The following is a 16,807-nucleotide window of genomic DNA, read 5'->3' as shown; positions in this document are numbered from 1 at the left end:
ATGGACATATTAGGTGGAAGTGATCGTCCCAACACTGACCCCTCCCAGTCCCCCACAGACAACTACCATGGCCCTTGTCTCATGTGTCCTTCTGAGGATGTTCTAAGGATGCTAGGCATCTCAGAAATGTTTGTTGGGGCTGAAATGAATGGGTCCACTCATGTAATTGCCTCTATGATATGAGCTGGGTTGAAATAATGACTCAAAATGGCTGATGCATCTTTGGGTGAGAAATTTGATACATGGTTGAGAATTTTCCTTCAGGCTTCTGTTCTCATTTAATTTTCCAGGGACAACACCAGAGTTTGGGCCTATTGCTTTTTGTCAAGGGACCCTCAAAACTGCATCCTGTTGAGTCAGGTGACAGCCTGTCAGACACAGATATGAACTTGACTAAGTGACCTCTGATGCCCTTCCAACCCAAAGGGCTGGGATTCCACTCTACGACGGCTTTTCCAGGGGTGGGGTGGGGTGACAAGGGTACCCTCCATGGTACCCAGATGCTTCTAGCATCAAACAACACCGAATTACATTGTGGGAAAATCACTTCTCCCCCCACCCCCGCCATTATCAACCTTCACGATTACCAAAGAAGCAAGTCTCAATTTGGTGGTCTGCCTTTAATGCCTCTCTAGCACTTGCGAGCTTTCTAGAACTTGCTAATCCACATTGTTAAGAAAGAAAAATTCAGGGGCGCCCGGGTGGCTCAGTCAGTTAAGTGTCCAGACTTTGGCTCAGGTCATGATCTCACGATCTGTGGGTTCGACCCCGCGTCGGGCTCTGTGCTGACAGCTCAGAGCCTGAAGCCTGCTTCGGATTCTGTGTGTGTGTCTCTCCCTTTGCCCCTCCCCCATTTGTGCTCTGTCTTTCTGCCTCTCAAAAATAAATAAACGTTAAAAAATGAAAAAAAGAAAGAAAGAAAGAAAAATTCGGCTTCAATCTGAGCATTTAGCCAGAATTTAATAACATTGCTTTGTTTCCATTGGAATTATTTTTATGGCTCCTTCCCAATTATGCTAAGTGATAGTGACTTACTCTTTATGGATATGATATGAGATTTCCTTTAAGGAGTTTATTTGAATAAAAGAATAAAAAGTCAGCCTAAAGAACTATTGAGGAAATGATTATATAGAGAGTGGCTTTGCTTGGGCAGCTGTAACAAAATACCATAGACTGGGGGGCTTAAACAACAAACATTGATTTCTCACGGTTCTGGAGGCTTGGGAGTCCAAGGTCAAGGCACTGGCACATCTCATGTTTGGTGAGAACCTCTTCCTGGCTTGTAGATGGCTGTCTTCTAACTGTGTCCTTGCATGGGGGAGAGCAGAGAGAGAGAAATCAAATCTGATGTCTCTTCTTATAAGAACACTAATCCTATCATGGGGCCTCACTCACATGACCTCATCTAACCCTAATTACCTCCCAAAGGCCTCATCTCCTAATACCATCAGACTAGGGTTTAGGATTTCAACCTATGCATTTGGGGGATGGGACCCAAACATTGAGGCCACAGCAGGTAGTACATGGCTGTGGTGAATTCTGTGCAGTGATTGAGGTTTGGGAAATGCTCTTCAATAGCCCTTTGATCTACAGCATGGGCTTTGAAATCAGAAAGATCTGGGTCTGAGTCCAACTCTGGGACTCCCTAGTTCAGTGATTGTGAGCAATCACTTCTGATCTCTCTGAGCCTCACTTATTTGTCTATAAAGGAAGGGCAATAATGATAGTATCTTCCTGCCAAGGCATTTAGGTACGTGGTGACACAGCACCACGCTGACCAGCAATGTTCCATGTGAGTGACCTCTGGGGGCATATACCGTGTGTGTGAAAGTTACAAGGCAGAAATAAGAGGAGAGATTGTCCGGGAGACCCTGGGCTTAAATTCCTACTTGGACCCATCGTTGGAAAGGGAGGACTTCTCTGTTCCCCAGCATGGTTTTACCCCTTCCTGCCTATACTTAAATTACAAGCTTCTAGGAGATTGCCAGCCCTCATCTACCATCACCACTGCCCCACCCTGTCCCAGGACGGCTCTAAATTTTCAAGGTATGTAATGAGACCTGTTGGTACGTCCCAGTCATGACCAGTGCTCAGCTCTTGCTTGCTTGTGGGGCAGTGCTAAAATGAGGGCATGCATTTCCCTGGTGTGGTGGCATTTGGGGATAAAAAGATGGATTTAGCTGCCTCATCCCCCAGAAGTGACTCAGCTCCTGGGAGCTCAGTGACGTCAGTGGCAGTTAGAGCCCTGGGGACTTCCATGCTTCAGAGCGTTGCTCTCTCTACGCAGCAGCCTTGTGACCGCCATCTTCTCCAGCCAGCCGGAAACACTGTTCCGTCTTTTTCCAGGATTTGTCCTCCTCATGGGCACACCCATCCAACAGCTGTTGGATGCCTGCCTTCTAGCAGGAAAATGTTGCCAAGAAAGTTTCCATCATGCTAGTTCTATCATGGAAGCCCATTCTACAAAGAAGGTGATCATGTGTGACATTCATTTCTTCATGACCGGTACCAGCATTTCTCAGAGTCTGGTGTAAAGACCTCCTGCATGAGGTCCCCGGACACAATGGCTCAACCTGGTCTTACCCGTTTTTTTTTTTTTTTTCCTTTTCAAATTTTTATTTAAATTCTAGTTAGTTAACACACAGTGCAATACTGGTTTCAGGAGTAGAATGCAGTGATTCATCACTTCCACACAACACCCTGTGTTCATCACAAGTGCTCTCCTTAATGGCCATCCCCCATCTAGCCCATCCCCCACCCACCTCCCTCCATCAATCCTCAGTTTGTTCTCTGTTATTAAGAGACTCTTACAGTTTGTTTCCCTCTCTCTTCTTTCCCCTTCCCGTATGTTCATCTGTTTTGTTTCTTAAATTCCACATATGAGTGAAATTGTATAGTCTTTGTCTTTCTCTGACTGACTTATTTCACTTAGCTTAATACATTCTACCTCCATCCACGTCATTGCAAATGGCAAGATTTCATTCTTTTTAATGGCTGGGTAATATTCCATTGTGTGTGTGTGTGTGTGTGTGTGTGTGTGTGTGTGTATAACACATCTTCTTTATCCATTCATCAGTCAGTGGACATTTGGGCTCTCTCCAAAGTTTGGCTATTGTTGATAATGCTGCTATAAACATTGGGGTGCATGTGCCCCTTCAAGTCTGTATTTTTGTATCCTTTGGGTAAATACCTAGTAGTGCAATTGTGGATCATAAGGTAGTTCTATTTTTAACTTTCTAAGTAACCACCATACTGTTTTCCATAGTGGCTACACAAGTTTGCATTCCCACCAACAGTGCAAGAGGGTTCCCCTTTCTCTGTATCCTCGCCAATACCTGTTGTTTCTGGTGTTGTTGATCTTAGCCATTCTGACAGGTATGAGGTGGTATCTCACTGTAGTTTTGATTTGCATTTCCCTGATGATGAGTAATGTTGAGCATCTTTTCATATGTCTATTAGCTATATGGTTGTCTTCTTTGGAGAAGTGTCTATTCATGTCTTTTGTCCATTTCTTCATTGGATTATTTGTTTTTTGGGTGTTGAGTTTGATAAGTTCCTTATGGATTTTGGATATTAACCCTTTATCAGATATATCATTTGCAAATATCCTCTCCCATTCCCTAGGCTGCATTTTAGTTTTGTTAATTGTTTCCTTCACTGTGCAGAAGCTTTTTATCTTGAAGTCCCAGTCGTTCATGTTTGCTTTTGTCTGCCTCCGGAGATGTGTCTAGTAAGAAGTTGCTCCAGCCAAGGTCAAAGATGTTGCTGCCTGTGTTCTCCTCTAGGATTTTGATGGTTTCCGGTCTCACATTTAGGTCTTTCATCCATTTTGAATTTATTTTTGTGTCTGGTGTAAGAAAGTGGTCCAGGTTCATTCTTCTGCTGTCCAGTTCTCCCAGTGCCGTTTGTTTAAGAGACTGTCTTTTTTTCCACTGGGTATTCTTTCCTGCTTTGTTGAAGATGGGTTGACCATATAGTTGTGGGTCCATTTCTGGGTTTTCTGTTCCACTGATCTGTGTGTCTGTTTATGTGCTAGTACCATACTGTCTTGATGGTTATAGCTTTGTAGTACAGCTTGAAGTAACCTGGTGTTATCCTACCACTTGGGGTAGAAACAGAGACTCTGCCTTTTTAACAAGCCGCCCAGATAATCACCATGTCTGCTAATGCTTGAGAACAGATATTTCCCACTTACCCAGTGCAATAGAATATGCTCAATTTTGGGGGCACCTGGGTGGCTCAGTCAGGTGAGCATCTAACTTCGGCTCAGGTCATGATCTCATGGTCCATGGGTTCGAGCCCCGCATTGGGCTCTGTGCTGACAGTGTGGAATCTGCTTGGGATTCTCTCTCTCTCCCTCTCTCTCTCTCTCTCTGCCCCTCTTCCACTCGTGTCTCTCTCTCTCTCTCTCAAGAATAAATAAGTAAATCTTTAAACTGGGGAAATTATAACATCTACCATCTAGGGCAGGCAACTTTTTCTGTAAAGGGTCAGACAGTAAATATTTGAGGTTTTACGGACCATGCAGTCTTTGTTGCAACTACAAAGTTCTGCTGTGGTAGTGTGAAAACAGCCATAAATAATGCCTCAATGAGCATGACCAGTGTTCTAATAAAACTTTACTTGCACAATCAGGCAGGGGCCCGGATTTGGCCTGTGGCCATAGTTGCTAACCCCTCACCCAGGACGCTGTGAAGATTAAAAGAGATGAGGCCTATTATGAGCCTAGCACAGAGCCTGGCACAGAGCACTATCCACAAGTCGGCATTCTAACTATCTTCTATCTGATGTGAGATCTAGGCTTCGCTCGTTTCTCCAGGGGAAGGAAAGCTTCCAGGAGCAAGGCTTTTCAACACAGGTATCAGCCCCATTCTCTGTTCCAGGTCAATGCTAAATGTTCATCTCGGCACCTGGAAATTGGTAAAATGCCAATCCATGGTGGGTGATTAAGTCTTTGTCCCACGTTTCGCCCCAGGGTGTACTGCTGTTTTCAGCAACTGTCCCATGGAAAACAGATTACCCATCTGAACCATGATCTGAGAAATGAGGATACTTATATCTGCTGGGTCCCATCCATAGATGCATTTAGCCCTTGCCCAGAGGCTGTGTAATGTGGTTTAGAGAGAGAGATTGAGCACTGGGTTTGCATTCTGTCTCTGCAACATTCTGATTGTGTGATGTTGGCCAAGTCACTTCCTTCTCTAAGCCTCAGGTTCATCAGGTATAAAACAGGGATTAAATGAGATCATATGAGGTCTCAGCCACAGCACAGAACATGGCAGCTATTGAACCCCATTTTGCAAAGGAAGAAAGAGAAGCAAAGAGGTAAAGGGCCTATTCAAGCTCATATAGCCCGTGACTGCTTCAGACCAAGGATCTCTAACTCTGCCCCTCCCCCTGACTGCTTCCTGGGGCCTGGGCTGCTTCCAGCTAGGGCTGGCTCCTTGTGCAGTGACCAAAGCTCTTTGAGAAGTTGACATGGCTATTGGGGGAACTTGCAAGCTATTTAACTTTGGTGGGCTAAATAGTGCTCTTCCCAAATTCACATCCACCCAGAACCTCAGAATGTGACCTTATTTGGAAATAGGGTCTTTTCAGAAAAGGACAGAGAAGGACACGCAGAGCCACAGGGAAGATGGCCACATGAATACGGAGGCAGAGGTTGTAACAATACTGCCACAAGCCAAGGATTGCCAGGATCTGGGAGAGGCAAGGAGGGACCCTCCCCCAGAGCTGTTGGAGAGAGCACAGCCTTGCTGACACCTTGATCTGGGACTTCCAGCCTCAGAACGGAGAAAGAATAATATCCTGTTCCTTTAAGCCACTGAGTTTGCGCTGATCTGTTACGGCAGCCATGGGGAACTAAGACACTGCCCTTGACTCTCAGATGTGGATGGACGGTGGGAGTTGGACTCAGAGCACCTGTGTGCAAAAAGCGCAGCTGTGATGGGGCAAAGCACCAGCGTTTTGGAGGCAGACAAGGGCTCAGCTCCTTCTTTACTCAGCTCTGGGCTTCGTTTCCTTGTTTGTTCAACAGAGAACATCTTGATCCTGCTGGCTTATGGTGAGGATGAGAAGAGATAGCACGACAGAGCGGGCCGGTGGTAATAACAAAGGGAATCGTCACCATGCACGGAGGCTCTCATCCCTTGGTTAATTCCATCCTCACAACTGCCCTGGGTGGTGGGGTCCCTTATTGTCCTCACATTACAGATGAGGAAACTGAGTCACGAGATGTTAACTCTCCTAGGTCACATAGCTAGTGAGGGGCAGAGCTGGGACACAAGCTCTGGCCACCTGACTCCAGAACACCCCCTACCCCTCCTCCCCACAACCCTCTATTACCCTGTGCCCAGAGTCCATGCTCCCCCAAGCTGGTCCTCCAGCCTGATTGGAGCCTGGCACACAGTAACAATTAATATTAACTTGTTTCTCCTGTCCCTTCCTTTCTCCCTCTTTCCTCAAGTCGGACCTCATTGCTGCAGCCCCGGGAGCCATCTAGGTCTGGTGTCAGGGGCAGTAGGACCCCAAATCTGATTCCAGGGACCTTGAGATCATGAGTCAGCATGTCACATGGACAATTCCTAAAATTCCTCCTTAGACATCTGTCTCTCTTCTCAAGTGCCAGTCCTGAGACAGCTCTTCTGCTCCCCCTCCCTCTCTCTCCTCTTTCTTAGACTCACGCCCTCCTCCTCTCTGGCTCCCCTTCCACCCGCATTTCAGCACCAGCACAGCCGGACAGAGGACAGCGGCATGATCTCCAGGACCTCCTGCGCTTGGAGGGCTGGGGGAGGGGATAGTGAATACCCTTGATTTAACATTTCCTCCCTCTGCCCATGTCCCCGCCATCCATCTAGACCACTGTGCGCTGCGTTCCTCCCCAACTCAACACCATGCACTGTCCATGCTATGAAATCTAGGAGCTCTCGGAAAATATAAGGAGAAACAGATGCTGTTCCGAGAAGCCAGACCAGGTAGGGAGGGAGACAATCTCCAGCAGACCTACGGCTGTGATGCCACCGTTTCTTTGCCCTGACTAATTTCTTGGTCCTTCCCCTTGCCTTTATCCTCATTATCTCAGACAAATTACGAATTATCTCAGAGAGTGTTAGGGAGGCCATTCATTTCAAGGTGAGAATCAGCTAAAGGTAATTGCCCTTCCTTCCAGATTCCTCAGCAAAATGGGGGGTCCTGATGGGTGGAGAGGAGGCTTATGGAATGGATGTTATTAGGGGTAGATGATTGAAGGGAATGGCAATTTACCCCTGATCCTGGAGAACCCAGGATCAGGAGTTTCCCAGCAGTCGTACGGGCTTCTGCGAGTAGGCAACATTCTGAGATCCAAGCTGGCAGGGGGTGACTTCAGGGAAGTCTGCAGTCCCCAGACCCTGAGGAGTGTGCAGGGCCAGGGCTCCAGGTCATAGGAGGGAGTCAGGTAGAGAGACAGCAGCTTTCCAAACCCTTGACTTGGAGGTAAGGAAAAAGACAAACACCAGGCAGCAGAACCAAGGTGCCGGGTGTAGACGGGACAAGCGGAAGTAGGTCATGTGAAATTGGCTTCACTAAAGCAAGAATATCTCCTCCCCTGGATCTTTGGCTGTACCTGTGAAAGACTGTAGGATCTGTATCCATTAAAACCTAGCTATTCACTCTGGCAGTGTGGCCTAAAGACACCTCTTAGGTGCAGGTAAAGATTGAGCTTAGAGAATGCTCATTACAGGGCTGTTTGTGGTGGAGAAAATGGAAAACAACCCAAGTGCCTGGGGGCTGGTGGAGTGATTCATGATACAGCCACAAATAGAAGACTACCCAGCCTCTCACACTGCTGCTGGGGAAGAACATCCGAGGATGTGCGAAAATGCTCACGATATGTTCAATGAAAAGAACAGGTAATAAAATGTGAGACCCTAACTTTCTATTACAAAAACCAGACCTGTATAATGATGGATACATATGTATATAATAGTGTGTGGGAGTATTAACATTTTAGTAAGCATTTTTCCAGTTTTTTAAAAGAAAGATGTGTGTACTCCCTATATATTGCAAGTTTGAACCCTTAACAACTCTTTTTAAGTTTTTTTAATGTTTTATTTATTTATTTATTTTAATGTTTATTTATTATTGAGAGACAGAGAGAGACAGAGCATGAGCAGGGGAGGGGTAGAGAGAGGGGGAGACACAGAATGTGAAGAAGGCTCCAGGCTCTGAGCTGTCAGCACAGAGCCCGATGCAGGACTCGAACCCACGAACTGTGAGATCAGGACCTGAGCCAAAGTCAGACACTTAACTGACTGAGCCACTCAGGCGCCCCTGTACTCTTAACAACTCTTAAACAACATCAATTTTATCCTCTGGTAACAACCATTTTACTCTGTTTTCTACGAGTTTGACTTTTTAGATTCCACATACAAGTGATCATCATATAGTACTTGTCTTTCTCTCTCTGACTTTTCTCACTTAGTGTAATGTGCTCAAGGCCCATCCCTGCTGTAACAAAGGATATCCTCCTTCATCGTGGCTGAATAATATTCCATTATATATATACTTTTTTATCCATTCACCCATTGATAGGCGTTTAGATTATTTCTTATCTTTGCTGTTGTGAAATGTATGTATGTATGTATGTATGGGTATATATAACATTATGCATAGAAAACACATAAAAAACCATATGTGTTACCCTATGTATGCACACCACATATATATTATATATAATCATGTAAATTGCCATATATATATTGGAAGTATTTACACCAAAATGTTAATAGCAATATATGTGCTATTACGTATACATATATAAATATACACATGCATCCATATTGTTATGGACTGAATCTTTATGTCCCCCCTGAATTCATATGTTGAGGCCCTAATAACCAGGGTGGCTAATTAAGAGAGAAGGCCTTTGAGGAACTGACTGGGGTTAAATTAAGTCATTAGGCTGGGGCCCTGATCTGACAGGATTAGTGTCCTTATAAGAAGACACACCAGAGAGCTCTCTGCCTGTGTGTGTGCAAAGAAAAGGCTGTGTGATCACACAGTGAGAAGGTGGCCATGTACAAGCCTGGAAGAGGGTTCTCACTAGAAACTGATGCTGCCAGACCTTGAACTGGGATTTCTAGTCTCCAGCACTGTGAGAAAGTTAATGTCTATTGCTTAAGCCCCAGCCTCTGGTATTTTGTTACTGTAGCCCGAGTGAATGAATATACATGCATATATAGATACATATATGCATATGTATGTAGTGTCTTTCCATATATATGGTAATATACACAGTTTAAAAATATATTCTTTTATGTATATTGCCATAAATATAATTCTGATTATAAATATGAAACAGGAAAAATGTCTATCAAATTGTGGATAGTGGTTCTCTCTGGGCAGTGAAGTCATGGATGACTTTATTTTGTTCTTTTTCGCTTACCTATTACCTGAATTTTCTACAACAAACTTGTCTTACTTCATATTACTATGACTTACGTTACTTGGTGTTCTTGTAAGATAATAATTCAGAGTATTGCTATAAAATAATTATTATAAAATGATTTTCTGCCTAACATTGGCCATGGTCTTGAGGCTGGGACAGGGATAAATGGCTGTAGTCAAAGAGAGCAGAGACTCAGGAGCTGGGACCAGGCAGGGACTGCCAAGGCCATATATAGAACCTTGAACAGGTTTGGTGAGCCAACAGAGCCTCCTCTTGTTCATAACAGGGTTCACATGGAAAACGTCTTTCCCAGTTTCCAAAGGGCTGGCTCATAAACACGCACGTGCACCCTCCTGGAGTGTCAAGGATGCTGGGGCAAGGCTGCCCCCTGGAATGGGGACAAGGGCTAGCCTAAGGGAATTCTTGAAAACCGGCGTGGCCTTGGGGTCTTGACGCCTACGATTCCTGTCTCCTGCACAGATCAGCTGGACATCATCTCCATGGCAGAGACAACCATGATGCCGGAGGAGATCGAGCTGGAGATGGCGAAAATTCAGCGTCTCCGGGAAGTCTTGGTCCGACGGGAGTCTGAGCTCAGGTTTATGTGAGTGCCTCGGGGAGGCGGCCGAGGAAAGGAAGGGGTGTGGAGGGGAGGACACCCGGAGAAACTAACATTTGCTCTTTATGACTGTGGGCTGGGCGCTGGCATGAAGGCATTACGTATGTTTAAAAAGTCTTACTTGATTCTCACTACTGCCTGGAGAAATGGCTATCAGAGCCTTCCCTTTTAAACAAGACCTGAATTTGGGATGGAATTCAAGCCAGTCTGACTCCAAAGCCCAAGCTCTTTGTAGCTTTCCTTTTGAGAAGAGGAAAGGGATGAGAGAGAGAGACAGACAGACAGACAGACAGACAGAGATGGGGACCCAGAGGTGCTACCTGTGCCCATGTCGTTAAGAGCGCACACTCTGGGTTCAGATGGTTCTGAGATCCAACAAAACTGGGAGAGCTTGCACAGCTTCTCTCTGGGCTACATTTCTCTCAGTTGAGAAATGGGGGGAAATGGTAAGACTTCTCTCCTGGGGTCACTGGCAACCTCAGAGTCACATGATTTGACCCTGTCTCCACTGGAGGAAGATATGCATTCTACCCATTCTTTCAGTGATTTCACTGAGGCCAGTTAGGGGATTATCCTGTCTTGCAGATGAGCAAGACTGAGGCTCAGAGAAGTTAACCTGTTCAGGGCCTCCCAGCTAGTAAAGAGAGCAATCAGGATTCAGATCCAGCTCTTCCTGCTTTCAAAACCCATATTCTCCTTATATGACCTCTGCATGGACTGCATCCTGTGCCCTTCTCTCTCAGCCCATGAGACGGACCACTGTAGTAACATCTGCCATTTATTCGACTCTCTGTGTGGGCCAGACCCTGTGCTAAATGCTTCACATGCACAAGAAGCCCATATCCCTTCTCACAGGAGCCCTTCGAGGAAAGCTCTAGAACATCCCCCATCTACAGATAAGAAACCTCTTCCCTTTGATCTGGGAATACATGAGTGTTGAGTACATGAGTACTCAACATGAGTACATCAGTGTTGAGAAACAATCCCTCCCTTGTCATGTTTTTTGGGGTTTTGTTTTTCAGAAGAACTTGAGGAAGGATTGGTTGTGTGGGAGAAGTATCAGCAAAAATCAGGGGATTCCAACCACTGAGGTAGCCAGGACTGGACGTGAGTTTGAGGTGCCTGTGGGGCACCCAAGGACAGACGAGTGGCAGGCAGTTCTGTGTCTTTGAGGTATGTGGGAGACCACTGAACCAGACGTAGATTCTCGGGGCTTGCCCACAGAACGGCCATTACTGGATTTGAGTCATGGGTATAGTCACCCCACATAAGCGAGTAGACCGCAAAGTCCAGGCTCCGGGAAAAGCTGACATCTCCATGCTGCTCTTCCTCGTGGATGGAGTCAGGACAAAGGGAAAGCCAGCTCTCAAACTTCTGGAGAAAAAGTATGGAAGGATTGAGAATTCAGTGGCAACAGGAGAGTCTGAGATTGCCACGGTCTACAAATTCTACAGGTATACCTTAGAGGTATTGTGGATTCAGTTCCAGACCCCCTGCAATAAAGTGAGTGCGAGTGAATATGGCTATAAAGTGAGTACAATGAATTTTTTGGCTTCCCAGAGCATACAAAAGTTAGGGCTACACTATACTGTTGTCTGTTAAGTGTGCAATAGTGTTATGTCTCCAAAAAAAATGCGCATGCCTTCATTTGAAAAAATACTTTTTTTTGCCAGAAAATGCTAGCCATCGTCTGGGCTTTCAGCGAGTGGTAAGCTTTTTGCTGGTAGAGGATCTTGCCTCGAGGTTGACGGCTCCTGACTGATCGGGCGGTGGCTGCTGAAAGTGGGGGTGGCTCTGGCAGTTTCTTAAAATAAAACAACAATTGGGGTGCCTGGGTGGCTCAGTCGGTTAAGTATCTGACTCACGATCGTGAGTTTGCAGGCTCTCTGCCGTCAGCACAGAGCCCACTCGGGACCCTCTGTCTCCCTCTCTCTCTGCCCCTCTCCTGCTTGCACTCTCTCCCTCTCTCTCTCTTTCTCTGTTTCAAAAAGAAGCATAAAAAACCCCATTAAAAATAAATAAAATACAACAACAATGAGGTCTGCTCCATCGATGGATTGTTCCTTCCGCGAACAATTACTCTGTGGTACGTGGTGCTCCTCCTGGCTAGCATCTCCCCCACAGTAGAACTCCGTTCACATCTGGAGTCCCTCTCAAACTCTGCCTCTGCTTCATCCATGAAGTGGATGGAATGTTGTCATTTCGACCGCCTGCGCCTTCACCGGGAGGAGACTCCACCTCAAGAAGCCACTTTCCTGGCTCCTCCATAGGAAGCAGCTCCTTATCGGTTCAAGTTTCATCAAGAGCCTGTCGCAATTCAGTCCCTTCTTTGGGCTCCACTGCTAATGCTGGTTTTCTTGCTATTTCTACCACATCTGCAGTGACTTCCTCCATCTAAGTCTTGAACCTTCAATTTGTAAAAAATACAATATCTGCGAAGCGTCATAAAGTGAAACACAGTAAAGGGAGGTGCGCCTGTACTACTGTATATGTGCAAATTAAAAGTCTTTCTTCCTCTGTTTTTTTTTTTATTTTTTAAACAATTTCCCTTTTTATTAATGTTTATTTTTGAGGGTGAGCGGGGGAGGGGCAGAGAGCGAGGGAGACACAGAATCTGCAGGCTCCAGGCTCCAGGCTCTGAGCTGTCAGCACTGAGTTCCATGCAGGACTCAAACCCATGAACCACGGGATCATGACCTGAGCCGGTCAGATGCTTAACCAGCTGAGCCACCCAGGTGCCCCAATAATGTTTTTTTTATTAATTCTGATGGACAGTTTTACCACTTTTCTTCTATTACTTGATATATAACCTTTAATCAGGATGTACTATCCACCAGAATTAAATTAGTGCCCAGGTCTTGCTTTCACATCTTTTTTCTATTTTTATACTTCCAATTTTTACTTCTTTATGTTCGCAGTGAGGATCACACTTATATTTGGTTCTAAAACTATAATTAAGCTTCTGTTCTCATATATAGATAGTTTTTAACATTAAAAGCACATGACCGGGCCTCGTATTCTTATGGAGCCAGCATACTACATAATTAAATTTGATTTTCTCCAGTTTAAAAATTACCCTACATGACTGACACTTATAATATCCTTCTCCTGTTTTAAAAGAAAGAAGACAGAAAACATATGAGTTCTAAAAAGTACCAAACAGCTCCCTCAGCCTGCAGGTGCTCAAGAGGGACCAGAGGTTGCTTTTGCTGCTACAGGAACAATGGCTGTCACTTTGCACCGACTGACCTTTGCACCGGGTGCACACACGTGCACACACACACACACACACACACACACACAGTATCCCAGCATATGGTACACGCCAGTGAGTGTACAAGGTGTCACACTGAGTGCACAAGGACAAGAATGGCTCATGTTTAAGCTCTAGTTCTGGGCCAAGCACTGCATGAAACTCTTGACTTGCGACCTCACTGAATTTCCCCATCATGCCCACTTAGGGACAGATGTCAACTGTAGATGCTTGAAAGCAGCTATGCTCACCACCCTAGCACCAGTGCATCAGTAGATACTTGAATGAATCATGTTATTCAAAGAATACAGGAGGATGTCGGTGTAGTCAGGACAGAAGAGGGGCTCAGTGATATTTTCCAAGGGAGCGGCCGGCTTCCAGGCCCCTGGGGAGTCTTGCTGGCAGCCTGCAGACAATAGTGGATGAAGCTGATGGCTGCCCCCAGCTCCAGCCTGGCGTAGTACATAACCTTGCCTGGAGGTGCACCCACCTTGTCAACCTGAGAGGCACGTGGTGGACCCCGGAAGGACAGGCTAGAGATCAGTGCCCACTCAGACCTGAACAATCGCCTCATCCATCATCCTGCGGCCTCCCAGGCTAGCAGGACATGCATGGGCCATTCTTGATTCAGTTTCCTAGCTATTTCTCAGAGCCAGGCCCTTACACAGCTAGAGGGGCCCTATTTTGCATCCCTTTTATTTTTTTTTTAGGTTTATTTATTTTGAGAGAGAGTCTGTGAATGGGGGAGGGGCAGAGAGAGAATCCCACACGCTGTCAGTGTAGAGCCCGACGTGGGGCTCAAACCCACGAACCATGAGATCGTGACCTGAAACGCAATCAAGAGTCAGACACTTAAGTGACTGAGCCACCCAAGCACCCCTCTTGTGTCCCTTTGAGAAGAGAAAATCAGAAGTTAAAAATTTTGCCCAAGGTTGCATTGGCTATTAAGTAGCCAAGCTAGGGTGCAACGATTCCAGAGAATTGATTAAGTGAGTGAATGAGGAAACAAACAAACGAAAGAAATACTTCATAGAGTATATACCACAAGAGTAGGAATCTTATCTTCCTTACTGTTCTGTCTTCCCAGAATCTTGAACAGCACCTGGCATTTATTCAGCAAAATAATATTTGTTGAATGTGCAATAAATTATTCTTTCACACTCCATCCTTACCCCAACAACTTCCCTACACACACACACACACACACACACACACACACACACACACACACACGGGTCCTTGGCACAGGATAAGAAGGAAATAGAATTTCAGACCTAACTAAGCATTTGCAGACTCAGGTGGGGAAGCTCTGAGTGACAGGAATGTGACAGTCATGGACTGAAACAGTCCCAATGATTGTAGCTGTAATAACCAGGATGAGATTGGTTTTGTCACACCTGCTCCAAAGTAATCAAGTTAATACCCATCAGCTCCTGTGGAGGCTGTGTGAGTCAGACCATATTTCATGGTTGAGGGTGTCTTCTCACATTTACTGTCTCCTGCTACATTGACTCTTTTAAGAAAGGGTCCAATGGCTGCTGCCCCTCAAGCACCGCCCCTCCCCCCCCCCCCCCCCCCCCCCCCAGTGTTTGGCATTTGTGTTTCCATGTTCTTGTCTTGCTGGTTCAACAATCCTCTTGCCAGGGTGGTGAGGAACTAGAAGAGGAAGATTTACCCAATCCACAGAGAACTAGCATGGATTCATGAGAAGTGGACTCATGGGTCTTCCTGGCTCTCCCATGTCCTCGGTCTGTGTCCTTGGGCGCATAACAGAGCACAAAAGAACTGCTGTTTACTTTTTATTTCCTTTCTTCCTTACCCAGCACTCGAGAATGCAAATTCAAACTCCTGGTTGGACGCGCACAATCCCATAATCTCACAATCCCACACTGGGTTTTGTCTTGTTCCGCCATCTTGAATTAAGTGTGGTAGAAATAGAAAGAATTCAGCTGAGGCAGGCTCAGTAAACAGGACTCACTCAGGACTTTTCCGTACTTTCTCTGGAGATAAGTGATTTATTTGGAACCTAGAATGATGAGCTCTAACTTAGACGGTGAGCTTTGCAAGTCAACCTGCTAGGAATTTGCCCAGGGACCATGGAAATCAACATTTATTGAACCCTTCCAGTGGACCAGCCCTGAGCACACATTATCACATAAGCTATGAAAAGTGCTTACTAATGGAAGGATGAATCAGGGGCAGCCTCCTGTTCGCCTCGACTAAGGTACAGTTCAGGGAAGGACTATGAGTGACCCTGGAGGGCACAGTGTATCTTCGCTCACTGTCTTCCTTAGCTTGTCCTCTGGTTTGTAGGTTGCTACATGGTCGTTGGAGCTCTCCCTCTTGAGGTTTGGTAATTTTATGAGCTTCATTTGAATGAGTCAATAAACCCCCCAGTATCACCAAAACGCCTCTGTAATAGGTGGCAAATGTCCCAGAGATAAAGCGTGAAGTCCGCTTTTTCTCTCCTTGATCCTCTGAGCTGCCCACCTCCTGTCCCTCCCGCTTCTGCTCCATGTCCCTATCCTGTCCTACGGAGGCTGCCGACAACCTCAGACTCATTTTCTCACCTTTAATTCCAAGCACTGAATCGCGCCATTAGCTTCGCAGAATTCTGCAGCCCGTGCCTGCCCACCTCAGCATTTTTGCATCCTCTGTACAATCCTGGCCCTGCTGTTTATCTGGGTTTCAGATAATTAAGAATCTTCCGCCTCTGAGCAGGGGCAGAGGGTGGTTATCTTCATTTTACACCTGCTTGCTGGATTTTCATAAAAGGGATAGCGTGCTCTGTCTCTCAGCTTGCCCCGGGCAGTGGCAGCTTTTAATCAGGGAGACTCAGAACTGCAACAGGCAGGGGAGGCGGGGGTGTGTGAAGGATGGAGGTCAGGAGCAGAGCCCTTGCGTTTTAGCATTTCCGTTGTCTGGGCTTGGACCCCAGTCACTTCATTTTATTAAGAAGTACCCAGGGGCACCTGGGTGGCTCAGTTAAGCGTCTGACTTTGACTCAGGTCAAGATCTCGCGGTTTTTGAGTTCCAGTCCCGGGTCGGGCTGTGTGCTGACAGCCCAGAGCCTGGAACCTGCTTCGGATTCTGTCTCCCTCTCTCTCTGCCCCTCTCCCCATCGCTCTCTTTCTCTCAAAAAAGAATAAAATAAATAAACATTAAAAAAATTTATTAAGAAGTACCCAGCATGGTGAAGAGGTCAAGCCCTCGAATCTGGCAGACTTTCAGGTTGGGAGGGTAGAAAGTATATGACTTGTAAATAGCCAGCTTTTCTTATACTTGCCATGCTGGATACTGTTGGAAATATTTTACTTGCCTTGATTCATTTAATCCTCACTACAACTATACAGATAAATAACATCTTCCCTCCCCGGCTATTTTCCATCTTATAGAGGAGGAAACTGATGCACAGAGAGGTCGAATAACTTGCCTAGGATTGCACAGTGTCCATTGAGAGCAGATAATGATAACTCCTGGTGTCCATCTCAACCATCATGCTATGGGG

At 45.9% G+C, this 16,807-nt stretch overlaps 1 protein-coding gene and 1 long non-coding RNA gene across 2 annotated transcripts in view; one reads left to right on the top strand and one right to left on the bottom strand.

Moving 5' to 3' along the window:
- The window catches only part of BMERB1 (bMERB domain containing 1), a 121,596-nt gene that overhangs the window by 53,804 nt on the left and 50,985 nt on the right, over window positions 1-16,807 (top strand). The window contains exon 2 of the mRNA XM_045461835.1: window positions 9,908-10,031. Within this exon, the coding sequence (XP_045317791.1) occupies window positions 9,908-10,031 (124 nt within the window). The remainder of the gene's footprint in view (window positions 1-9,907; window positions 10,032-16,807) is intronic.
- LOC123589562 overlaps window positions 1-16,807 on the bottom strand; it is a 76,613-nt gene that overhangs the window by 29,824 nt on the left and 29,982 nt on the right. The window lies entirely within an intron of this gene.

The sequence above is a fragment of the Leopardus geoffroyi genome, chromosome E3 (assembly GCF_018350155.1).
Source record: "Leopardus geoffroyi isolate Oge1 chromosome E3, O.geoffroyi_Oge1_pat1.0, whole genome shotgun sequence".
In the NCBI taxonomy this organism is placed as follows: Eukaryota; Metazoa; Chordata; class Mammalia; order Carnivora; family Felidae; genus Leopardus; species Leopardus geoffroyi.
Note: the sequence above shows the minus strand (reverse complement) of the source record. Positions and strands in the feature narration are given on the sequence as shown.